The sequence below is a fragment of the Lineus longissimus genome, chromosome 4, assembly GCF_910592395.1.
Source record: "Lineus longissimus chromosome 4, tnLinLong1.2, whole genome shotgun sequence".
NCBI lineage: Eukaryota > Metazoa > Nemertea > Pilidiophora > Heteronemertea > Lineidae > Lineus > Lineus longissimus.
The window spans coordinates 5,393,014-5,419,999 of NC_088311.1; the positions used below are offsets into that span (position 1 = coordinate 5,393,014).

Genomic DNA, 26,986 nt, shown 5'->3' on the forward strand with positions numbered 1-26,986 from the left:
GAGAGGCGAACCATGATGAAAGATGGAAAACCCCATCACCGAGATGTGAGAAAGTGCTGCAGTGGGACTATTAGAACATGTTCACGCAATGGTTATAAGCTACTTTGTGCCAAGTGCGCATTTTTATAGTTACATGCCATTAGAGGTACATCTAAAACAAATCTATTGTGTACTTGGGAGTATTATTTGCAGTGACCATACAGCTAATCATTTTCGCTACAGTTGCTACAGATAATGCAACTGAGTAACTTCCCTGCCAACAATGCAACACAATATCCCTAGCAACCAAAACCTCTTAAGATGAAACCAATTTTAGGGGTATTATAGCAGCTTGGTTATTGCAAGGTTGCTGTTCTCACTTATTCCCACTCATTTTCATGTGATTCATGTGATTTCTTGGTAACCAAGGAAGCTGTAACCCTAGTAACCAACCCATCCCAAGGAAGCAGTGTTGGTTTCGTGAAGGCACATCATTTGTAGCAACACACTATGTGCAGTCTTCTCCGTGACAGCTCCATAAATATTTAGAATTTGCAACATTGAAAAAAGATTTCAAATGGTTGATTTCGAGTTAGTGTACAGAGAACTTTATTCAGAGGTGCAGCAATTAGCATGGTAAAGATGAACTAGACAGCTTAATGTGATCATATCTCACACAAGGTTCGTGGGAAGCCAGATCATTTGCTTTAACAAATTTCGGCAGTTAGGCGATTAAATGACATACAAGACTTTGCCAGAAGCAGAAAGCAGTCAAACGAAGGTCTAAACAAATCTATGCCAATGGTGAGGAAATATGAATGCTATCCCTTTACATCAACATCAGTAACCGAATAGTCGGGGCAGCTTCTAGTTTACATATGAAGCAGATTTAACTCTAGCGAACACAACAATAATCTTGAAAACATCCAAGGACATTTTCAATACACTTTAAAGCATTATCACTAAGACTAGAAAACAAAACATGCCTCTGCCTTTCCGAAGAAAATTGCCATAGACTAGACTATATGTCTAGGTGCAAACTGCGACTCTGATCATTTCAGTTCTATTCTAATCCCACTGCAGCACCCAAGATAATCCAGTACATGAAAACAAGCTGCCAGGTCACAGAATGGCTGATCAGATTCAAGAGAGACACGTCTCTTTAGACTCTTGACGGTGCTTAGAAGTGGAAGAGTCAATTTTGTTGCTTGTTTCAGCATCCAAGAAAAAGTGTAGAGAGAGTTCCATTGGTACCATCGATGATGGTACAACCATAATCAACTTGTCTGCACCAATGAGGCCAACGAAAATACTGCATTTTTGGGATCAGGTTTTGGGGGTTTCTTTATCTTTCACAACAGGTTTCACAACTGTCTTGATGTTTCCAGAGTGAATACCTCACCATATGCGTTTAACAAACTATGCACTTTGCAACATCACTCCAAAGGCTCAACTGTGCAAGTTAAACAATTCTTCACCAAATCAGTATAAAGGGGTGCATATTTTTCGGTCAAATTCCCACTTCCACCAGCACTTTAAGATACTGTCTCATCTCAAGTTCATTCAGTGACATGACAGCCGGTTTTCGCTAGAGTCAGAAAGTTGTCAAGACTCCCAAAGTGCCCAACTCAACATCTTACATCCATATAATTCTTGCTGGTTTTATCCTGAAAGGTAAACGACATGTTACAATGCAACAAATAAGGCACAGTTTAAGGCTTTTTATACCCTCCCCACCCCACACACATCCCATCTATGACAATACTACACTGTACCTACAACTATAGGCCTAATTTCAGAACCCTCGATTCCAAAATCTGTCAGGACCAATTCAGAAGTTGTTGTGTTGGTCTTGACAAGATTTTGAACACTTGGCATCTCACCATCAGCAAAGCAACGAAATACAATCAAATTTTAATTCAAATTAAATCCGGATACTAAACACTGGCATAAATTATTGAACGAAAATGTCTAAAAGCTCAGTATGCTTTCAACTGTCTTGCATTGTTTTGTTTTGGCATGCAGTTAACCACAGAATCTGCCATTACTTGGCTAAGGTCTTGATATATCTTATGAATGATTAGTTGAGTCCCTAATGGACACTTTCTCCTCGGGGGATTGGATAGACTAATTCCTTCACTTACAAAAGCGAGCAAAACGTCTCAAATGTACAGCTTTATAAGTCGACTTGTCAGAAATTATCTGTGTATTCCACATGAATCCTTGTACCATAATACAGAGGATTTCACCATTCTTTTGATGAACAGTAATCGTTTGGTGCCTTTATAAGTAAATCAACAGCATTTAGACTTCTATTGGAAGAAGAGGATTTGCCATCATCCAATCCAATCCATTCATTATGAAATAATGGATATAATTCATCCACAAAGGGCCAATAATTAATTCCATTTGATTAAACTCTGGTAGTTGGCATATTTTTTTCTTCTGTTGCTCTGTAATCTTGCCTATCGCAAACAAACCATCAGATTCTTTCATCCCAAGGGAGTTTCCAACTTTTCTTATTTTTTATCATTATAATCATGTTAATTTCCGAGGTGACAAAAGGAATTCCCTACAGTTAGATGAGTTTTTAGATTGACTATTGATTTTTGGAAGGTTTCTTTCTTACTACATCATCCTTACCTTTTGAAAGCCAGAGGGGAATGAGAGGTTTTCCAACACTTTTCAACAGAATCAAGCTTAAGGAATGGGTTCTTTTTTCTTTTGAAATGTCAAAGTAGGGCCATAGTGATATTAGTTTAACTTTATGGTAAGCGTCAATAATGAATACAATTAATGCAACATTATTCCTAATCATTATGGAGTCAGTGAAATGTTAAATCAAGAACCACTACCGAAGTAATTTATTTTAAGGATTGTTATGCAAAACTGAAGCCTAACAACTTAGCGGTGAACAGGGTTTTCGAAAAAGAGAGGCAAGTTGTAACATATATCTGAAACAAATCCATGGGTTTTATTCTATTAAACAGCATCCGAGCTATGCCAGGATTTAGCAAGCCATTGTTTGTATTCCGTATATACTGTAGTTGCACCAACTTGATTTTTCAGTAGATTTTGTTGTATTTAATGAAGTGATCTTATAGATCAATGATACTATAGAGAATATATTCTGCTGCATGCGAACTACTCTCTGATTTCTCCCTCTGATTCAAAGGAACTTTTATGACTGGTAATTACAAATGAATCTTCAAAATTTCTTTCTCAGTTTTTTTAACCATGGAAAATTTTAAATGAAGCTTTATATTCAAACCATTATCTCATTTAATTTGTAACTTCATCAGCAGAATTTGTTTAACCTTTCACAATAATGGCCTGCAACCTTTTTTTCTTGCTGATAACAGTGGCAGATTCTCCCAATGACTCAGGCATGCTTAATGGCTTCTAAGCAACAGCTGAACTGCCATAACAACAGACCAGCTCAGGCAATCAAACCTTCAGCAATGATAGCAGGGTATTAAGGGCAAGCTGAAGTCTCAAACAAGATCATTCAGTCTACACAGTAGATTTTAGCAAAACCCATGCATTTGTCAAAGATCATGACAACTACCCCCCTTCTTCTTCCCTATGTACAGAACTGTCCAGACAACATCGTACACAACATGACATTAACAACTGCATCTATGCATTTCAGTCACAGCCCAACTCACAAGGGGAGAACACAAAGCCCGGTGTTAAATGCCTGTACATTGCATAGCTGCGTCCGACAGACCAGATGTGATCGTTGATTGAAATGTCCTGCGCACCATATGGGATGTTACTTCTGGACAGTACTGTGGTTAAGCTAACATGAGATGACCACCCCAGTGATACGATGACGCAATGCATATTTATTTACAAACAGGAACAAACTGTGCATTGTTACACACACAGTTTGATAACATGTCAAGATGAGCGCATTACCACAACCGTGCCATCAAGTCAGAGAAAAATAGTTCCTTGCTCATTTTCCATTCTTTTGATCGATAGTTTCTGTTATTTTCGGCCAAAAACATTACATCCTTTTCATGCCCAAGTGTTGGTGTTATCTGAGGCTCCTAAACAAAAGGCTGAATTCCGGACACATTCCACCATCTAATATTTTCTCTGGAATATGGCAGCAAAATCGTCAAAACAACTCCGACTAATGTATTCTCAAGAAGCATCCCTTAACACCTAACCATGGCTACGAGCTACAGCATAAATCCCGCTAACTTCAAAGCGCGTGGTTACCTTCAAACATGCAAACGCCAGGTATTCTTTCTCAGCTAATAAGGCAAAGTTTTAGTCTCTACCCGCTTCAAAAAAGCATTTTTATCTTACGGACATGATGACATGGTGGCGGAGCGCACAAAATTCTTGATACAACGCTAAGTACCTGTATAGATGCAGAGTGGTTCGGTACGCCTGAAGATATAGAAATAAGGACTGTAAGTAAGAGGGAAACAGAGAAGTTTATCAGATATGTTGTCAATATCGAGCATGGACATTCAATTACGAGTGATCCGTACCGATCTTGACGATCGATGCGGATAAATACGATAAATCACAAGAAAACATGGTAAATACGCAAATTACATGGTGTCTCATCAGAATTCTGTTTTACGAAGAATTGATTGGATATTATGGTGCTTGTCGAACATGACATGGTTACAGGAATGAAGCGGGAAACTTCAGTAATGATAAAAACTTCAAAAGACAGTCTAGACTAATTCATGTTTACTTTTATTCTCAAGCAACATCCAAATTCTCTTGAAATCTCATGAGACAGAAAATAATAAACATCTGAACACATTTTTGTCACAAATGAATGCAAACAAGGCAATTCATACAGAAATACCAAATCATAACCATAATATCAAATTGAAATATTGAAAAAATGTTATTTTTTCAGCGATCTTAACAAATAGATTAACTGCCCAACCAGGCATACTCCACCCAGCCACATTCCCTTTTTATCTCAGATGGCAGTCAGACCTATTCATTTAGGTATATTGGACTGGAGGAGGTAGGTACCAGAAAGGTCGGTCAATTAAATAGGTTCATCCACCCATCTCCTGCTAAGGTGCCGGCAATGACAGATGGGGAACAATCAGAGCACCGGAAACCAGAAACATGTCATCCATGGTGATAATAGCGAGACGTCAGCAACTCCACACGACTGCTTCCTAACGACACATTCCTAACACACATCTCTGATCAGGGCTTCATTAAATCGACAACCATGTAATGTCCTCACCAATCTTGTGGCTCAGCCAACTGAACAACCGTCACTGAAATGTTGGCCACGGCAGGGTTTCATTCATCCACAAACCGCCGGAGGGGAGCACAATGTCGCCAAAAGCAATACAAGTGAGATGTCTGCTGCTTTACAGAGACTGTTTCCTGTTCGCACATTCGCAACACATATCTGAGATTAAGCCTTCATCAGATTGACAAGTATATGGACGAAACACCATGATAATGGCCACACCAATCTCCACACCAATCAGCTCACTCAACAATAGTCAACCAAAATCTGGCTCAGGGCAAGATTTCATGGAACAGATTGCCAAAGTTCACAAAGGTTGAGTATGGAGGAAGGGTTGTCTATACAGCCTGTCTGCCTGACACCAATCAGTGTCACATGAGATCGAGGTCTCTAACAGTCTCTTTGCAAAGAGTCGGCCAGCAAGAGCTATCAAGATCCCGCGTCACCAAATTGTCGCTTTCCTTGATCATGTTATCCCCAACTGGCAAGTATTCATGCTGATCAAACGAACGAATGATAGGAATTATCATAGAGCCTCAGGATTGCTGAACATAGATTTGATTATGTAGCCAGAATTGATGTCCGAACTGCATAACAAGATTGTCCCGACTGACAAAATCCAATGATTTAAGGAGACGGGATGGGCAGATTTGCAGTACATCGACGATGGCCAAACCGGAAATTTGCTCAGGCAAAGCTGCAAGATGCTTACTGAAGTTTGATAATGTCAAAGTCACCCTCAAGGACCCTAGCTGAGGGAAATCAGCTACTGAGTTTGCCAAATGGGGGGTTCCTTATGAAACGTGTCCCACACTGTCTGACTGATATATGATTATATTTACTCACTTGAAAAAATAAAGGCATATTCTTGAAATTGAGTAAATTGATTATCTGATTACTTTCTTGGTTGAATCTACTTCACTATAATGAGAGAAGTATAAAGGAGAGACGACTCAATCGCTTCGATGGGAAACCATCAATCATTATACATGGAAAAGAAATTACTTCAACCATCTTTTGCTCAGAAGCAATTATGCTGAAAGCTTTTGAACAGGTTCAAAGCAAGGGAGCGGGCATTCAAAAACACACCGCCCAAATTAAATCGACCCAAATTGCCAACTATTGAAGAATAGGTAAGATGCAGACTAGAATCTTTTAAATTTCAGAAAGCGACAACTGCTTTAACAGCAAGGCTTTCAAGATGCTTTTGCAAGAGGCACAACAAGACACCTTTAGTATTCTGATGAAGACTACGGCACCAGAACAAGGTGACTTTCCACTTTATGAGACAAGAGATCAATAATAAAACCGTGCAACAATTTACCCTTGAGCAAGATCTTGGCAAACAATGCACTTAGTCAATTTCCCCGACACAATCTCCTGGCTTTATCTAATGCATTTTGTCATAAAGTACTCCTCTGGGATCAACATAACAGAAATGATAGGTGTAAGAAATCTGTGTGGATTTGTTGTTGAAGAAATGTGTTTTCTGAGAATAAAATTGATGGCGCTTCGCTCGGATTACCAGCACTAACAAAACATGAGATAGAGTATAGCGGTCTCGAGCGTTCTCTCTTGGTTCTAAGTCAACCACTTTTCATCAGCAGACTTTGAGCCATTTCCTGATATGATATCTACAGCAGTACTTTGAATCAACAAGACCAACTGTTGCGACTATCGTTCTAATTTTGATAATGGACGGCCCACCTCTACACTCACACATCAAAGAGAAGAAGCTTTTTTTATTCCATAGACACGAAAGAATGTCTTCCACAGACAGGAAAGCTGATAGAGAAGTACATGTACAAGTACCAAGGATCAAAGTGAATGGGAAAATGTCATAGCATCTAGAAGTATTTTTTAAGTTTTCTTCCTTTCATCTGTGAATATAGCAACAAATAGAATTGATAATAAAGACTATTCTAGCTAGTACAGTGTAACCACCCATAGTGGACATCTCTCTACTATAAGGTCACTGTATTTGGTCTCAAATTGGCCACTTGACACATTGAATTTTACCTCTGTAATTAATCAGGACACCTCTCAATAGACAAGAGCAGTTGTCAGTCCCAAGGGTGTCCTTGATAGAGAGGTTCTAATGAACTAATGCAATCATACTGGTCAGAAAAATATCAACTTAAAATGCAGTGGTTGTTTTATTGACTAATGTTGTCCTGAAATGGACTCCAAAAAGCTTGTGCCACCTGAAAAAAGTGACAATGACCATGGGAAACTGGACGTAGCAGAGTAGTTTCGGACACTCGCTGGGTGATTATCGTGATTACCCCATGTACCACAGGATTAAGCAATCAATCACAATGAACCGAACTAGCGGAGAAAATGGTCATGTATTTTCATTACTCCCATGAGTTTTTGCATCTTTCCAGCTTTTAATACAGTGTGCCAGAGCAGTGTCCACAAAGGATAGGATTTCATCAATTGATGGGGTCACGTATACTCATGCAGTTGGAACTCTTCAACGGTGTGACCTATCCCGTATCAGTTCAGCAACAAGGGTGTAGTTTCTTCCTTCTAATTTTGTATTTGCCCAGGGAAGGGAAATGTGTGGGCAGGCAAATTAAATGTCAGTGGATCTGCATCATCAGATACCTGATCCAAAAGGATGTTCCACAACAATGCAATGTCTGGGGAAGGAGCACAGATAACACTTTATATTGTGATGTCACTGTTCCCCAACATCTTAAATGGATTGTCACCCTTGAGTTCAATTCTTAATTCACATGATCTCATAATCATGCAACCATCCAGCGAGATATGATGCATCTCCAAACATTAATACCAGAATTCTCCTGAAGTTTAAATGATTTCATTTAAAATGATCGAATAAACCATTAATGTCAAACAAGTTGTCCAAATCATTACCATAATGACTCTTGCATCAATATAAAGGAGAGCATAAAGTCATCAATTTCTGACCTGAAGGAACACGATTTTGTTAAATTGAATTTTCAGGAAACGGTTACCATCGATACTGCAGAGAGATGACAAAGAAGAGATGAACGAGGAAAATTTATCATTGTACTGATGTCAAAACTGAAATTCAATTTCAAATCTGAAACATGCTTTCAAATGTATGAACGCCACTTTGAAAATGCCACAGTCACTGGCACTGCCATTCTCCATAGTGTCTGGATAGAAGTTAGTGCCGCAAAAGACCAAAGTCAGGCAAAACAAAGTAGAGTTTGATCAGGCAACGCAGGTCAAGAGGTCTGGAGGCTAACTGTCTCAGAACAAGCAAGCACCCTAAACCACAGAATAAAGTTGTGGATATACCACTGACTTTTACTCATCCAGAAAGTGTCAGGAGAGCTCACAATAACTGATGTTGAGGTATTGATGATGACCTTTCTCGGTCAATAAACAGCACAATGATCACCAAGTTAGCGTGACCCTGAGCGATCAAAGCCCTGTTTTCACCAGGACGGAGTCTGCGTTTACTCAGCAGGATGCACATTATTTATCTTTCCTTCATAAAAACATTGCCTTGAGCAACTAGCCATGATATTGATCTGTGGGGTCAAGAGTGACAGCCATGTCTACAGAACATCAAAGACACACCCCAGGCTGCGCCTGGGCTTCAGCAAGCACACGCCACTTCATGACATCATGTCATAAATACAACATCATTTCAACCCTGATGGCCTCAGAACAGCTAATAACATCATGGGTTGGTCTGGCTTAATGGAATCACAGTCACAATAACTTACAGGCAGTGATTTGATGATGATACATAGGGGGAGACCAATCCCAATATTGGATTTGGGCAAGAGTTGATAATAGGTGGCATGCTCAATGTCATCCAAACATGCCATCAAAGATATCATTTTCATCTTCACCTGTGACTGGTTTCAGCAAGCCTCTAGTGCTAACCAAAACAGATGTCAGTGAGGCAACTGCAACATGATGCAACCAATGATAGTACATACACCAATGGATGGTACCTTTTAAGCTTGACAACAAGTGCAACATGTCAACCTAACTTTCATGTTGAAAATTCTAGATGATGATGAAAAGGGCCACAGGGTTACAGTCAGTAATTGGCGCTGGCTCCATGTCTGATAAGCTTGCTCGAGCTAATTAAGCATGAAGATGCACTTTCATGATATGGTTACACAGATAGAGCCATCTCACATCAGAGCTTCCGGCTTTGTCAGTACTTAGAGCCATACCAGGGCCATGCGCAGGGACAGGGGCAGCCGAGGCCAAGATGACCCCATTATTCTACCTTGATATGATCATTCGACACCAATTGGGATGTCCTATCCTCAACTCAACGTTGCTGTGGTTGCCGCGACCCGCAAGATCAGTCCAGTTCCTGACTAATATCATTCTTAGAGTACATCCCGAGGAAGAATGCTGCTAATAACCTCCATCACCAGTCCCGAGTTCATTACAAGATGTGCTTGATTGGATGGCGCTAATTAGGCATGACTTCGAAGCAATTAAGAGAGGCTGATGGGGAATGCAACTCAAGGACACTAACTGGGACATGGTGGAAGAAATCAACCGGGCTTAAGTACGCTCAATCATCAGATGAGATGCACCATAAGACATCCAGTTCAATCCAGTGATTCAAAGTTCTGTTATTGCAGAAGCGTTCACATATAGTATTTTTCCATTAATCATGGAGCTGCTGGTACCACTCTGGGATGGCTAACTTCTTTTTCTCACTGTGGCAAAGGCAACTCTCCTGCAATGTTCATCGAGGAATCACACAACATATATGGATACAATGGTGTGACACCTTGGAAAGAATGTGACGAAGACGAATGCATCCATGCTTAAACCATATGTGACAAAAAAATACAATTTATGTCTCATGCGGAATCTCTGGGGGATATAAAGTTAATACAAGGAACCATATTAAGTTAATCGATCAAACACATATTTCACCAAGATAAGCTGTCATTCGTCATATTCATATGAAGCTATGACAGTTTGATTATCTCATTTTTAAAAAGGGTACTGGATATAGTTTTTTTAATGGTTTGGCGTAGCGGTAGAGGAATTTTTCAGTTGTGGTGGTGCTGTGTACTCAAAACAGACAATACGATTTCGGCACATGAAAAACCAAAGAAAAATGTCAGTACAGAGCCTTAATATTTGCCATCACCCGACTTTTTTTGCTACACAACAGAATGTTATCATTGAAACCAACTGACAACCATTCGAAAGCCAAACGGCTATTCAGCAGCAAAGGAGCAACAGAATTCTTCCTACATCCACCCTTCAGTGTACAGGAAGCAGCAGCCGACAAGCCGCCAGTGTAACAAAAAAACCATTATCAGCCACGCCTGCCACGGCAACAACAATAAAGGCAATTTCTACCAGTCTTTCCCTCCATCATCATCTTTCTTGTCATAGGTATAATCTGTACTCACATGCCCAATTATCGTCAGACCAGTCATGGCTGTTCGATAAATGAGCCAACGCATGCAATCCGTGGCTGACCATCATTTCTTGACCATAATACCGAGTGCAGAACAATAACGTAAACTCTCGTAAACTCTCGTCAAATCTTCATTACGTCCTGCCAAAGTCTCTTTAAAAACCATATTGCCAGTAACAAGCATCATCATTTCTGCCAAACCAGATGATATCATCATGAACAGATTATTGACATGCCGTGAAGTGGACGAAAAAAGTACAAATTCATGTTCTGGCAAGCCACGCAGAGCTGATCATAATACCTGCACCAGTTATTAAATACATCCACGAGTTAAGTATGTCCTCACGATTCCGGCATAACTACAAATAGATTTTATCGAACAAGATTAATGCACAAAAACCCATTTTAGCATGCCACATCACGTCTTTAATCAGGAACACGCTTTGCTTCTATTGTTGAGTAGTTTTTCAAAGCAGTACTCTGAGAAGTAACAGATTGATAAATAACCCATCAACTATTGCAGATCAGTTGCAATAATGATGAGTTCTCTCCACTGAGTCAGCTTTGTGGGCAAGTGGTTATTGGCACCCGTGACTTGGGTTGATCACCACACCAAAATCGAGCAATACTCAATCTCAAACTTTTTTATACACAGGAGTTGGCTACATGTACATCTGCGCCATCAAATTGCCCTCTGGTTTTTTTTCAGGGAATCAGCCATGTCACCTATTGTATCTGTTTTTAGAGAGCCTGTGCTGTAGTACAGCCATCTTTTTCAGATGACTTTTGGAGTAAAACCATTTTACCAAATAGATCGGGCACAGTTTTCCAATAGTCATGAAAGGTGCAAACTGGCACTTGCGATGGCTTCGACCTATATAGATCAATACCCAACTAGGGATGGTTACACTGGTTGAAGTTGAAATGGCCCTACCCTTCCTTTAGACGGTGTGGAGACCTCGTTTATTGAACCCAGTTTCATCTGTGGAGATGATTACAAGCGTTAACCATCAGGCTGTCAGAGAAATAACGATTGTTTGATCATCACTGTGATAACAAGCAGGTGGCAGAGACAATAAAGGAAATTGTCCATCAGAACCGATGTCTCAGATAAACTGCCACACCAGTTTTTTTTTCAGGAAAACACACTTGCCAGACTATAAAGCTTATTGAGTGGGATGTCATTCTTGTCATATGTCATGTCATATTTGATACCTGTATGCCTATTGTCACAAGCACAACACCCGAAGACAAAAACAGCACACTAACAACAAGCCGGTGAACTGAAAGACAGGATGGGGGAAAATTGGCTATCACTCTCACTGTGAAGTAGCCAGACTGCTTAAAGGCCTTTTACTGTTGAAATGTCAGAACCTGCTACATGTAGGCAAGGTGTACTTTTCTTCTTGGTTGAAGGTTGCTTTGGGTCTGAGAGGCCGTTCAGCTCCAAAGCCAATACCTGATAGCAAACAAAAACATAAAGGATTGCCTCTTAAGATATCACTATCCTCTTACAAAGCAGGTGAAAGACAAGAGGAAGGAAATTGACTGCCGTACTGCCCTTGATATCAAGTTTGTTTTTCCAACAAAATATATCGCATTATATATGCAAATTCAATTGTAATTTTCTGCATTGCCTGAAAATGAAATACTGTTAGCAGAGAAGAAAAAGATGAATGATGTCCTACCTGCTATCACGGTGTTGATGCATTCATAGAGGAGAGACATGGCCGACGTGCTGGAATGAAAAAGAAAACTTTTCATCAAAAGGACGAAAATGTTCACCATATTTACTTTGGGGAGAAGGAAGTTTAAAGAAGCTCATCTGTAAAAAGATTGATTGCCACCATGCGACTCAACAGCACTAGAGAATGTGATCGCGAATTTCAACAATGTAGGAAGTTTGTAAACCTTCCAACAACTCATCTCTATCTTTAAAACAGCTGAATTTGAAAACGAACCTATCGGGTGTTCTGACAGGGCAAATTCTGAGAGGTATGAAAGACCAAGTCAGAAGCTTTATACTGATCAGATAATGTACCTGAGAAGTCCTCTTATCCTGCTTAGTTGAATAATGGATATAGGAAGTTGTGTGTTTCCGGTGGATGATTGCTTTGTCTAGGACCTGAATGATCACGACAGTCAAGAGGACAACTGGCGTGCATCACTCTCTCTTTATTAATGTCATTGTCAGCAGCATCATGATCCTTGCGGATATTTGCCAAGTATGAAATCGATACTCAGAGATTTTGGATAAAATGTTCTATCACTTACAGCAGGGCAAGAAAGACTCGGCCAAAACAGAAGAAGTAAGGCTTAGAGATAATAAGACTGTGCTCCTTTTTTGGTCTGGATCATATCAAATTACCTTGGATTGGACTGACAACGCGTTCGATCAACCACACACACATATTTAACCATGACTGGAGCAAACTTCCACCACACTGCCGGAAACAGAGAGCACTTCTTCGAGTACAAGTACCCCAACTAGATACCTCACCAAATTCAGAAGTTAAGGTAGAGAAGATTGGGAAGGAATGGGGAGCCATCCAACTACCCTAGAATGTGCCTGTAGGTGATGCCAAGCCAATAAGGTCCCTCATCCATGCAACAAACAACAATTTGTAGCAAATGTGATGCAAAATACCAGGGCTTTCAGAATAGATCTGGTGATACGGAAGTAACATTCAGTAGCATTTGTACTCCATGCACCCAAAACAGATGACAAAGGCCCAATTTTCTCAAAGTGGATGAAAATTGGACCTCGTTTAATTGCGGGATCAAACATCAACCTACCGATTTTGCATCACATCATTACTGTAATTAATTGAAAGAACAACATTATTATGACTCAGACTTCAAAGGTTTGAACAGCTGAGCACTGAGCACATAGTTTCATGCACGGTGTCAATTGGAACAGGATCCACCAAACAGGGAAATATGAACTTAAAATCATAAGAATGCAGAAAGTCGTTTTACCGACACCATCAGACATGCAATCTTTCATACATAATTACAAGATCCGATGATCAATACCATTTTAACGACCACCAATTAGGCCAGTCCTTTCCTGATATCACCTATATTAACACTCCTCAATTACAATGTAGCATGTATTTCACACAGTGCCTCCTTTTGGTGGCAGTGGCATCGATGTTTATATCAAGATAATGGGCAATACAATTTAGTTAAGTGCTGTGTTGAATTTGACGGAATTGAGCTACGGCAGAAGATAGTTTTAGAGCAGAGACCCACCAATACGGTTTTAATTCAGTATACCACAAACTGTCATAAGAAACCTTCCTATGGAGCATGTAAAACAGAGAAACTTCTTACCTGTGAATGAGGTTGGTGAGTGGCTCGATAAGTTTCTTCCCAAGTCTTGGCTCCAAGGGGGTTAAAGCTCCGAACTGAAAGATACAACAGTAACAGAGAATAAGCAAGGTGGTTGAAGAATGTGAGATGGCAATAAGTTCCCAGATTTTGACACTGCTCTCTCCAGCGAGTCAAAACTGAAAGATGCAAGCAAATCATTAGGGATCTCTCCTGCAAAAGATATCTTTCAGCAAGACGCAAGTACATTTGCAGTCTATACTCTCTAGGTTTCTTAAATTGGCCTCAATTCAGGAATAAATGAACATCAACTTGCAAAATATCCAACTCAATCCACATTAGCCCATGTCCCAGAAAACGACATAAAAAAGGACTCTGAGAAAGAGTTGATAGTGCCATTGATCTAATTTAGCTCCCTGTTTTATCTATTAAGTGGTTAGGATGTAAACGGACTGATCTCATCAGATCTTTCTCTTAAAAGTGTATTCCCACAACATTAGTAATCGATGCTAGTCGATTTCATTAGCTAGATCTGTTATTAGGGGAAAACATAACTGGTTTAACTTGGGTATTGATCTGTCTCAGCTTTGACAGCAGTGACAGCTTTGAGTGAATTAAAAGCAAGAGATATTCAAGGGTGATCTCTGCTTAGTGTCACACTTTTCAGATATCAGGTTAGCTCAGCGACGTACCATTCTAAAGCCCTTCCATTTTGCAGAAAATGACATGTAAACCATATGCTGCTTTCACTCAATACCGAACCATCATATTTCTGAATGCCACATGCACAAACCACTATTACTAAAGAAAGCGACACGATAAAAAGATAAGCCATCCGGCGACTGAGAATTAGCTCAACAAAATTATGTATGGTGTCCCAAACCCTAAGGCTAGTGATAAATTAGCTTGTCAAAGCTGGATATTCCTTCACGGTCTCTCAGCTGGTAAGCCCAATTAATTTCACCAAAGAATGTCCTTTGGTGAGCAAAGCTGATTAGAGAGGTATTTAGCACAACAGTATTTAGCACAGTGTAGGTGCACTTTGGGATACAGGAGAATGATGATGAGAACACAGTGCAAAGACACCAGATATCTTGAGATGGCTGCGCCAACCCTCTCCTCTAGAAGGGCCATCACCACTAGCAAAAGTTATTTTCCCCGTATTTTTGACCAAATTAGTTCTTTTTAGTATTTAATCAGTGCCACATATTCCAGAGGACCTCTTGAAGGAAAATTCGGGTACTATCTTATCAAGTTGCAAAAATTTCAAAACTAAAATTCTACTGAAATAGCTAATGGGCATCCATCAAGGTGCAACGAGCCACACAGAAAATCCTGTCAAACTGTCAAAAGGAACAGGAACAGCAAGCGGAATGTCACAAAGATGCCGAGACCACCCCATACCCTTGATTCAAACTTCAAACTGAACACACTACAACCTCTAACTATCAGAAGGCACCAGAGTTAGCAAGCTATAAAGAATGCAATCAAATTGGTCGGGCTATCCAGACATTTGAAATATTTCAATAATCACATTCTTCTCACATACTGAAATACTAATGAAAGATCAGATTCGAGTCACCAAGGACGGGAATCATTATTTCAACACGATTCAATATCGTTGGCATTCTTATGGTTATTATTTCAAATGAATAAAGATAGAGTGACGGCTCTCAAGGGCTTTGATCTGTGATCAACATTTAATGCCAGGGGATCGCTTTGACACTACCAACCACAGAACATGACATTGAACAAGACATTCAAAGGTAACATGATCATCAATTTCGAAAATGTCTACATGGCTATCATTACCAGCCAATCCTATCATGAGAGATAAGAAAAAATATTGTTTTTTTGGACAAGCTACGAGCGAACCGAACTCAGACTCGGAGCCCATCTTATTGAGTAATTATGTCAATACACTTATTACATCTTCTGAAACCGTACAGCGTATTACTATTACGACCCTACTCAGGCTGGCCATTACTTGCGATACTTTTGAAACAATCAATTGGTGAAGATAGATACATGTAGCAAGGAATTATTGATCTCATAAACGTAGCAATAATAATCAGAGATATTGGAAAAAGATGTTGCGATACGGCCACTGATTACGGCAGATTTTCCCAGCAATGGAAAAAAATGTCTGGATGCGATTTGTTACTTTAGTTTAGAGATACATCTAAACCTGGAAAGTGGAAAATTGTAGCAATAACAGCTGTAACAGTGATACAGCAACAGTATCCTTTCTTGTAGGAAAGATGCTCAAAGACAATGGTTTCTTCCTTTCTGTTAATCTGTCAGGCATCATACATTGTTCACACTTGTACACATATAGCTCTCCAGCCAAAGCATGTAGGTGTTTCTGGACCCAGCAGAGTAAGAATTAATGCATGTGAATTTATTTCTATCCCCCAAATACCCAATCAAGCATACAGCAAATTGGTTCCTTTTTAGTTGAGGATCAAGCTTGGAATTGGCAGTCCGTGTGCCATCTGGTATCAGGAATGGATTTCCTCACTAACATGTAAGAAATGAGACACCAATGAGACAGGGGAGACAAGAATTCTATAAAAAAAAAAGATGCTCTCATCAGCTGCCAGAAAACAGGACAACTAATCTGCTTATAGTCTGCAAAATCAAATATGGAAAAGAGCTTTCCTGTTCCTAGACAACACCAAGTTTGATGTCCCTCTGATCCAATGAAGAAACATATATGAATAGCTTACCAAACTCTTCTCATTTCCCACGAACACTCATGACTTGCCATGTCATAAAGCAGACGTGTCACAAGTTTTAATCAAACTAAAAGTAGCCATCACTGCATGACTTCATCTCCGACTAATGTATTATATCGCTTTTAATTCACTTCAGTGATAAGATTGTGGCGATTGATTTCTTCCTTCCAACCAAGGCATCTAGACACTTCTTCCTGACAACAAAGTTATCTTAAGTTCCAAGGTCACATGATTAATCAACTGCCCACATTTTCACAACCTGCAATTAACTATGTCCCATATTCCTAGTGAAATGATAGGATAGGGAGAGTGATGCAATAGTTTGGTGGTCATATGTTACTTCACCACTTATCATCCAACGAAATGTCTTCGCCAAACCAGAAATTTCCATACATATTGTTGACGATTTATCAAAGAGGCGAATAGCGAAAAGCATTCAATTTCGCAATACAATCAAGGCGGTAGACTGACGGATACAATCAAGGTGGTAGACTGACGGACACAATCAAGGTGGTAGACTGACGGATACAATCAAGGCGGTAGACTGACGGATACAATCAAGGCGGTAGACTGACGGATACAATCAAGGTGGTAGACTCTTGGAGATTTCATCACACCAATAGACTAGAGATGCAAAAGGAAATCATACTAATAATGAGGAAGAAATAAACCCCAAAGAAGAACCTTCATAAGTCCAGGTCAAACATCCTATCAGAATGACCAGGTGGTGATTGGCAATAGCACGCAAACCCTGACCACAAGAGAATAAACTGAGACATGATCAAGGCAGTAGATTGATGGCGCTTTCAGCATGCCAATAGGCTAGAGACGCAAAAATGACATCTTTGGTGATTGGACATGAAGGGAAGGAATCATGCGCTTTGTGGGAAGAGGATTAGGTCGGGGCCGAGGAAATCACTGAGGCTTTGAGGGCAACATAAATGGGTATGTCAGGCGATTGGACATTTTCTATCAATGGGATGAAAATTGTTTGGCTATGACTGTGGTGTTGTGGTCAAGGTAACTGACAGCACAGTAGGGCTCCTCCCCGGGCTTCCCTTGTGTAAGTCGACAGTTGTGACAACCATGAAAGGAGTAGGAATATTCTTGTACTGTCTCAGAACCTGCTTTTTTCTATCAAGCTGCAGCCAACAACCTCCAATCCCTTTTCCATCTCGACTGTGCAAATCCCTCTCCTCATCAAACACAAGTGATTGGGCACCAAATGCATTGCATACAAATGCCAACACACAACCAATTGATCATCTTGGCGACAAATTCCCCAGCACAAATCTTTCCAGGATATTTACGTCCCGAATAATAATAAACCAGAGGAAGTCTGTGATATGGTAAGCGGTCGACAAATTACGCGGCTTGAGGAGCTAGTAAAGTTAATTTGTGAGTTTGAGGTCGTTAAAGAGATTGGCGATGGCTGTAGCAGGAGAGGATGCCTCAACAAACAGCATGGCAGCGAGAGTCATGCTGCCAGAGGAGCACAAAGATGGTAAGTTAATTTGTGAGCTGGATGTCGTTAGATATTCATGGCCATGACAGTAGAGACGGATTTGGAATGCTTGAACGAATAGGATGGCAGTGAGTGCCGGTATCTGGTCAACCAATATGGCCAGCTCAATTTAGAGGAGTAGGTAACAAGGTTATGCAGCATCTCGTGTGATTAGTGAGACAGTTTGGCAAGGAGTCTCATGCGGCTTGAAGGCAAGTAAGTTAATTTGTGAGTAAAACCACAATATTGAAGAGGAGTAAGTAACAAGGTTATGCAGCATCTTTTGTGGCCAGTGCATACAGTGAGAAGAGCTTGGCAAGGAAATAATCAAACATCGAGATCTTGACATAATTTCACTGCTTTTAAAGGCCAAGCACTTTAACATGAGATTGTTACAGTAACTCATTTTTCTGCGAGCTTGATATTTTACAAATAGCACAACAGTGAAATCAAAATCGAGAGAGCTAAAGTCCCCACCCTTTTCCTGAAATCTTGTGAGTCCATGCAGGGTGATCATAAAGATGTCATAACAACGTTTAGCAGTTTATGATGAAAGTCAATACAAAACCAATAGCCTTCCTCATATATACAGTAGACAAGCCTTATTTCCAGGCACTTTATATAGAGATCAGCTTGCAAAGAGGTGACAAGCTCCTTGGCATCCATCAAAGTATTAGTTTGCAATCTGATGCATCACATTAGAAAGCATTCTTTCCTTTCAACAAACCATTGGCAGCGCTATATCATTTATCCAGAGGAGTCACACCTCTATAACTTAACACGATTATCTACATTATTGGAACAACCAATAAATCAATGCAACAGTACTCACCAGTTTGATGATCTTGATGAGGACCCAGTTGTTGGAGGAACTGGTCATCAGCTTGAAGAACACTGGCGCCAGCGACAGGTAGTTCTTCGGATTCTTCCGTGCTAATTCACATATCACATTCACTGCTGCTGACTGCACACCTGTAAAGAGACACCAGTAATTACAACAATTAATCAAATGATTTGATCGATTATCATTGTGGAATGCAGACTAAACACAAGCAGGGATAGAACTTCACGAATGCGACAGAAGCAATTGCCTGTGTGTCCATCCTCCCCTTGCCTTGGTGCCCTTGAAATGCCTTCCTTCATGAAGGCAGTTTTTCAAAACCCTATGGTCCATCAACAAAAGTACCCAACCCGGAGTTATTTACAATTCTATCTGTCATTGATTGAGCATACTGGTTTCCTTGCAAATGCCCAGGTTGATTGTAATAGAGGTTGCTTTACTAATACTTTTGTTTCATCAACAGGCACGCCACACAACTGGGCCATAAATTACCTCAGACAGAAACACCCCCAAGCATACTCTTGCATCATTGCCTCGTAACTATCGCCACTAAAACCATCTGTCTTCTTTCCAAATCCATTATGCCAACGATAGATCTCTGTGACAAAATAACGAAGACCAATTTCACGCTAGATGCTCGCAGAAGGTGGACGTGCCAGAAAAGCAAGAAAACGCACACCAGAGCTAATGTAATGAAACAAAGGTCGATCGTTTTCCCCAGCAGTCACATCAGTATCGTTACTGCAATGGATCAACATCAGCCCCAGGTCAGGGCAGTTTATTTGCACGACTGCATTTAGGAATTATCATCTATGCAGCTAGGTATGAGACAACGGAAAGACACAGATAGAAGACACCTCAAAGGTAGAAGCCAATTAATCAACTGCAACACTTTTTTGGTGTTTGCGGTACAAGACGTGTTGTGTTTACTTGATTAAGAATGTGCGGTCTTCATCCACAATGCTGACATGTTCTTCGTTCATAACAGGAGAAAAGGGACAGAAATTCCAACTAACGTACAGGCTAAACATGTTAAATGTAAAACTGATTTCATAGCAGGATGAATTTTAACCAGCAATAAGAGAGGATTTTAGAAGAGAGCTTATATTCATTAGCTACCGATGAGGTTATTGAATTGAAGGAGTCTGTCTGTGCCATCTCGGGAGTATCTTCTTCTTCAGGCTTCGCTCTACACTTGACGGTGTTATTCTCCTGAGAGGATTCCTCCTCCGAGGCGGATGAGCGTTTTTTTTATGCACCACTATGGTTTAAGGCACCAATACCATCCTGGGTTGTCCCCGGGCCCTATTGTGTGGGAGTCAGCTGCGTCAACCACTAGGCTGTGAGACTCCTCAGCTCCAAATACAACATGTATGAACTGTTCCATTTAGGAGAAGTGATCGTAAAGGTTACCCTCCAATTAAACCTGTCTAACCCTGTAACTGACCACATCAAGATACACCACCGGGTGTCTGAGAGTGCTTACATCCATTAACACCACTGGTCACATCTGGACCTCAATTAAACTCAGCTACCAGAATCCCAGAGGAGCTCATTTAGCAGAAACGTGGCTATTGTTTTCTCTTTCCGATAGGTTCAGTGGCCGCAGGGACAGTGTTTGCCTTTATAGTTCGCCAAAATGGAAACGTACATGGAACTATTCTCAACTGTGACAACTGCTTAACGCCCAGAAGACAAAAATTGTTGTGGTCAGTAGTATTACTTGAAGTCGATGACGGTTGTGTCTGGGCTAATCTACATAATTTGAAACGTTCAAAGCCTGATCATGCCTTTGGTTACAGTCTCAGGAAGTACTTTAGTCTCAAGGGCTGTCATTAGTGTCAACTTCACCAGTAGCTATGTCTAAAGGGTCTTGTAAAGACTTTGAGAAGACAGGTAATTCACACCTTTAGCTTTTGCAATGTCTCAGTTGGAGAGACAGTGTGACAGTCATTCCCCTTGATGGTCACAGTGAACACCTGTCAATTACAATCTAGCTATCAAGTTCATGTCCATTAGGTCTTACAAACTTCTCAAGAAAACAACAAATCTCTATGGCACTCGAAAAGAGATGTTTTTACTTGTTCCTACCAATCAAGGCATTGACAGCTGTTGTTGGCAGCCATGTGAAACAGCAATCAGGTCTTTGGTGGTCATCCAAGGTCAGCTGTCAATAACAGCCTGTCCTCGGAAGTGGAATCACTGATGGCATCAACGGTATCTGTTTGTTGATAGCCATCGCATGTTGAACAGGTGGTAAATATTGCTTACTACCCGATTATCGGACTATGTGTGTTGACACACACACAAGGTCATATAGCAAGTGCTAGTATTGGTTGTTGCCCCATTTTCTGACCCTGTAGATTGCCTTTGCAACATCTAAATGGTTTCTTCTTACAAGAGGCGCACGGTGGGAAGAACTGTTCAAGAAAATATGATGCAGGATGCTCATATATGAGACACTATATCCCATCGATCATCTATTCTCAACAGCTGCCAGAGAAAGCTGACATCACAGCCATATAATATGTGTATCCACCATATCTTAGTGTCAACAGCAGAATCTGTAAACTAGTACACATACCTGGGTCTTGATCCTCCAACTTGTCCTTTAAACGTGGAAACGCTGGTCTCAATGCCTCCGGGAATGCCAAGAATACTTTATACATTAACAATATGGCTTTCTTCCTGAGGTATGGCTTGGAAGAGCTCATCTGGAAAGATGGAAGTGAACAAGTTTTGGAAACAACAAGAGAAATTTCTGCTGAATGCAGAATCCTAAAGTTTTCTTGCCATTAGCTGCAATTTCTAACAGAGGCGATACTTTCATCCAGCCTTCACTGATTACTGGAATCAAGCAGAGCATAAAACTAGGTTTGATGAGTTGGCAATTGATAAACAGCATTGCAGTTTACCAGTTTACCAGTTGCTATTTTGTTTGTCTTTGCCATTGGAAAGTCTTTCAACAAACTCATCAGCTTGAAATGGTATAAATCACACAGTATGAGCCCTTTTTCTAGCAATTCACTAATTCAGGCACAGAATTCCTTGCCACCTTCCATTACTCAAGATGGCATTGCATAAAAGGATAAAGTTGAATCTGCCTCATGTCAAATGAACACAGCATAAGCCATTGATAACACTGCCAAGTTTTCGCATCAGTATTGGTAAACTGCCAACACCAATCAAGTAAATTTTGACAAAAATAGCCCAGTCACATAGCTAAAGACATCAGGCAGCCTTTGGATATTATCCATTATCCAATGTCAGATATCCTCTCCCTTATTTTACCATCACTGGTCTCTCAAGCGTGAGGCGATCAATTGGTCGGCTTAACTCTCCACTCGGCTCAGCTGTAGCGAAGACAAATGATGGGAGGTAAACGCGTATCTGCCCAATGGCTCGTGTCCATGATACTTTTTATGTCACTGTGCTTTGAGGCTCAGCAAGGTTGGTAAATAGGTAGGGGAGAGGGGGGGGGGGGGCTAGTTATTCTTTCCCTTTCCCTGTTCCTTCAAAATCTACAACGAGACGGTAATATAAAATACCCATACACATCCTACCAGGCCCAGACTAGAAAAAATATATCTAAAGCTTTTTTATTTTTCATTTTAGCCCCCCTGATTTTTTGCAATGGTCAACTAGGAATCACATTTCCAGGCCTAAAGGTGCAAATATCACTTCATATCCACATTCCTAGGTCTAAAGTGCATCACCAGGTCACAAAGAAAACACCACACGCGAACAGAATATGGATACAAGGAGGTTAAGCCAACAATGACAGAAACATTTTGCAGCTTCTTTTACGATGGCAGAGAATACAGCACTTTTGCGCGCCCAGTCCTCGCAAAGTCAAACGAATGCTTTTAGCAACATTACTCGCCAAGGCAAGCAATAAAAGCTTTACCAACGGCAAACATTATAATCACACTGCGGATTTTCCTTTTTCTTACCCAAAAAATTCAAACACACCAAAGACAGTGACTGCCTTTTGAGGCGCGCGATCGCGCCCGCGCACCATCGCGCGCCTCAATTTTTTTTAGGTGAATGAAACATCGCGCGCCTGCCCTTTAAAATGCATTAAAAAATCGTGCGCCTAAAAAATGATTGCGACGCAGTGGAAAGTGATGCTAATTACACAGGGGTCAGTAAGTCAGACATTTCAATTATCGAACTATTTTTGTGCTAAAGACTAGGCCATGATAGACAGAAATTATAGAAACCGGACGCGACTGCCGCAGGTGCACGAGCCGAGATGCAATATTCCCGCCGAAATTATATACTCAAGAGAAGACATACTATACCGGTACTCCGACGTAAATCTCGCAGTTCTGGAAATATCTTTGCGGTAGTCTCGCGCGTACCGGATATAACCCATCAAGCTTTTCTCCTTCAGAGAAATACTGCGTTGCGCTCAAGTGCCTTATAAGGCTGTGAACAAAATTAACGTTCGACCAATGAGAAAGCCACATTACCCTGCATACGAGGTTGGACGCGTGATCACTTAGTGACAAGTAAAAATAGAATCAGACCACATGTTTCTATATGTCAGAATGCTGCCGTTTGCGCTGTAGTACACGTGTGTTGTCCAAATTTTCGATTTCAAGCAAGTTTAAGGCCAACCTCGTGTCCACCAGACTAACGTTGTCGATGGATACCAGAAGAAAAGTTGGTTGGTGGTAAAAAAAAACAGTGCACCTAGGATTTTATGGTGCACTGAAAACCATGCACCTGGCTTTTTCAAAAGGCAGTCACTGCAAAGATGAAATGTTTTAATGTCATTCGAAACACAGTGCTCTCAATTTACAAGAAGATTAGCATTCTGATACAGTCAACAAAGTTTCATATTTGACCCACAGGGATACCGGAAAGGTAAATTTCACAACAAATGTTTGAAATTAGAAACGTGCGAAGCTCACAGAAATCAAAGGATGTTTTGATGATATCGACATGTTTTTCTATTGATACAAGGCAACTAAATTGGGCTTGGATTCTGCTGACGCATGAGCAGTTTTCAGAGGACGTTGAACCAATTTGGAGAAATAATACTGGTGGGTGGGAAATGGGAGACAACAAAATAAAACAGATGCGGAAATATAAACGCTTATCAAAGTAAAGCTGTTTTGACGCCTCCCAGCTCGCTCAACAAGTCTCACTCAACAAGTCGGTCATCGGTGTTCCTTGTTTCAGAGGAACAAAATCTATGACAACAGCATGTCCCTTATTGTCTGGCAACCATATTAGCTCTACCAAGTGCACCCTCAAAGCAATCCAGGAATGGCCAATTTTGATAATTACCTGATGTCAAAAGGAAGACGATATGTTAGCTAGAAGTTTGGAGGACTGCTAAGACCGTCTGGAGAGAATTTCGATACTAGCAGCAACACGAGGTTCCTTTGAGTTCAGATACACTATTGGAAAGCTAAGATTATTGTAAACCTACCCATTTTTCAAAATACCACCCTATATACTTCACTAGTACTGCAAACCATTTCTGCGAAAAGGTTCACTCTCAACATAAAATTGGAGATTTTCAGGACCTTTTTCATAAATTTTGTGTCTCACTTCACCTCCCCAACCCCACCAGACGGCATAAAGAACCACGTGGCATGAAACAGGTTCTTTTTAAGAATACAAACCACAAGATATCATGCGAATAAAACCCTTTCATCTTACCAATGTCATGATGTCGTTGGCCAGATCTCTTGCTAAGTCTGTTGTCATAAAGCAAGAAAGGCCATTCAAGGCGACCCCAGCATCATAGATATTCTGTGCACTCAAATCCTGCAATTATAGAACAAAGAAGAGAAATCACAGAAAGAATCTTAAAATGCAATGGTGATGATGACAGTGTTTCAGCAATGAATCCAAAAAGTTCTAGTATCGATAATATCTCAACAGTTTTTTCCTTCTACTTGTCTTTGACCTCGTTTTTTACAACTTAAAAGCAAATCTGCAGTCTGTGCTTCAAATAATCACACAGTGACATACTTGATAAATTGGCATTAGAGGAATGATGATAATAATCAGAATTCCCCACGGCTTGTAGGATTCCAATTTCATCACGTTGTCAGGGTGTCAGAGATTTACAGTCGGCATCCTTAAAACTGATACGAAGAAGTCACCACAACATTCTCTGACCTGGGGATCTACCAATAATGAAGGGAAGAGATGAGTTTCTAGATTTGTAACCAGGAGGTTGGTGACAATAATCAGAAAGACCCGAAGGATTCTACGTACACACACCTAATCGTAATTTCATCACGTTGCCTGGGTGTTAGAGATTCTGAGTCGGTATCTTCCCCCAAGGCTCTTAGCAAATCTATTAAGATTGATATGAGGTAGTCGCGACAACATTCCACCGCTCGAGAATGAACCGATGGTGGAAGCAATCGCCACAGAGTAACTGCTGCGATGTTTCGACATTGCCAATTTATTTCCAAAACTCAATAAGTCTCCTGGGGCCTCAGCCATGGTGTGAATTAACTTATGGGGACATGTTCATTACTAAACACCATGGGGCTGATCTATACTCCCGCACCTCTATATCTCCTCACATCTCTAACCCCAGATTTCAATATAACCTCTCAAGAATACCCTTGGGACTGGCATGCTATAACTCTACAATTTTTAGGAGTGCTTTGAAAGTGAAACGTTTGGTCGGAAAGATGTCAATTTAGTGATTGAACCTTGGCGTCTTCTATTTGAGAGGGCATTCTGTCACACCAACAAGGGGATTACATTTTTACACCCCTGAAGTGGGCGACTGTTCCCCCCCTTCAACTGAAAATTCCCTAAATATCAGGCTGGCAAAAACAAAGGGGTTTACAGCGCGTTATTTTATAGCATGTTTGTGGTAGAGAGAGTAATTGACCCGTTAGCTTTCCCTGATGATGTGGCCAGAAACTTCATTACGAATCTATCGCCTGACTGGAATTTCATATCGGCCAGTAATAGAGCTGGTCACGAGGTCTCTCCTAAAGGTCCAGAATTACACCGTAATTTATTGGCAAGATGTAGCAATAGCGCGTGCTCGAGTTTTTCCGGTAATAGCTTCTTGATATTACTTGACAGCTTCACCTCTGTGAGGCGTGCAAACAGACACTGACAGTACAGTCTCCGCTGATACAACACCTGTCAAAACAATCGCCTGTGATTTTGTCAAAAGATGGTAATAATGAAATCTACAACGGCTGCAGTTTTTTATTGAAAATTTCTCATTCCTCCTCCATGAATAAGTTGAGAGAAAGATAAATAGAGGCATGTCTCAATTCATTTGAAAGGATATCAAATCCAGCTGATATCTTCACTGTTCATCCTTTTAATCTTCACGTAGCATCAATAGCTTTTAGCCTCCTTATTAAAAGGCATCAAACAGATCCTGATGGAATGAAATAAGTCCCCAGGAGTGTGTCTGATTCCTTCAGGAAGCCTCGTTTCAGCATGCAAATACATGGTGTACACAACTAGAGGCCTGACGGTCGTAATTACTCCACTGCAGCCTGTTGGATTCTCACCTTTCTTATCATATTCGTGGTAAGCATGAGGACATCTGTCCCTTCGTGGAAACTTTGTGAGGCTGCTAGATAACCCATTCTCTGGAAAACACAAGATGTAAAACATTTTAAAGTAACTAATAAGCTGAGAATGAACAGTTGTGTGGCTTGTGACATTTAGATTGAGTGTTCTGATCTGAATAAGCAATATTCCCATTGCTAATGTATGCACACCAGAAACCCCAGAAGATCCACACCACGATCATATTCCAATCTACTCCACTCGACTATGGTGTAGGGTGTTGGTCTCCTTGAACCACAATACAACCATGAAAACGCCAGGCTGAATTTACAATGATGGTTCATCAGTTAGAAGCTACATGTACAGGTCTTTCAAAAGCTAATATTTTTCTGCCGCTACATGTATAAGCCAGAAA

At 40.6% G+C, this 26,986-nt stretch overlaps 1 protein-coding gene across 10 annotated transcripts in view; it reads right to left on the reverse strand.

The window, feature by feature from the left end:
• The window catches only part of LOC135487260 (AP-3 complex subunit delta-1-like), a 60,063-nt gene that overhangs the window by 16,553 nt on the left and 16,524 nt on the right, over positions 1-26,986 (reverse strand). For 2 of the 10 annotated variants that reach the window (XM_064770787.1, XM_064770785.1), the window contains exons 4-12: positions 26,571-26,651; positions 24,730-24,837; positions 21,638-21,767; positions 19,045-19,184; positions 13,974-14,047; positions 13,434-13,454; positions 12,326-12,375; positions 4,355-4,404; positions 1,620-1,646 (exon numbers count right to left, since the gene is read on the reverse strand). In XM_064770787.1, coding sequence (XP_064626857.1) covers positions 1,620-1,646; positions 4,355-4,404; positions 12,326-12,375; positions 13,434-13,454; positions 13,974-14,047; positions 19,045-19,184; positions 21,638-21,767; positions 24,730-24,837; positions 26,571-26,651 — 681 coding nt within the window. The remainder of the gene's footprint in view (positions 1-1,619; positions 1,647-4,354; positions 4,405-12,325; positions 12,376-13,433; positions 13,455-13,973; positions 14,048-19,044; positions 19,185-21,637; positions 21,768-24,729; positions 24,838-26,570; positions 26,652-26,986) is intronic. The other 8 variants (XM_064770794.1, XM_064770792.1, XM_064770789.1 and 5 more) reach the window with 7 other exon arrangements.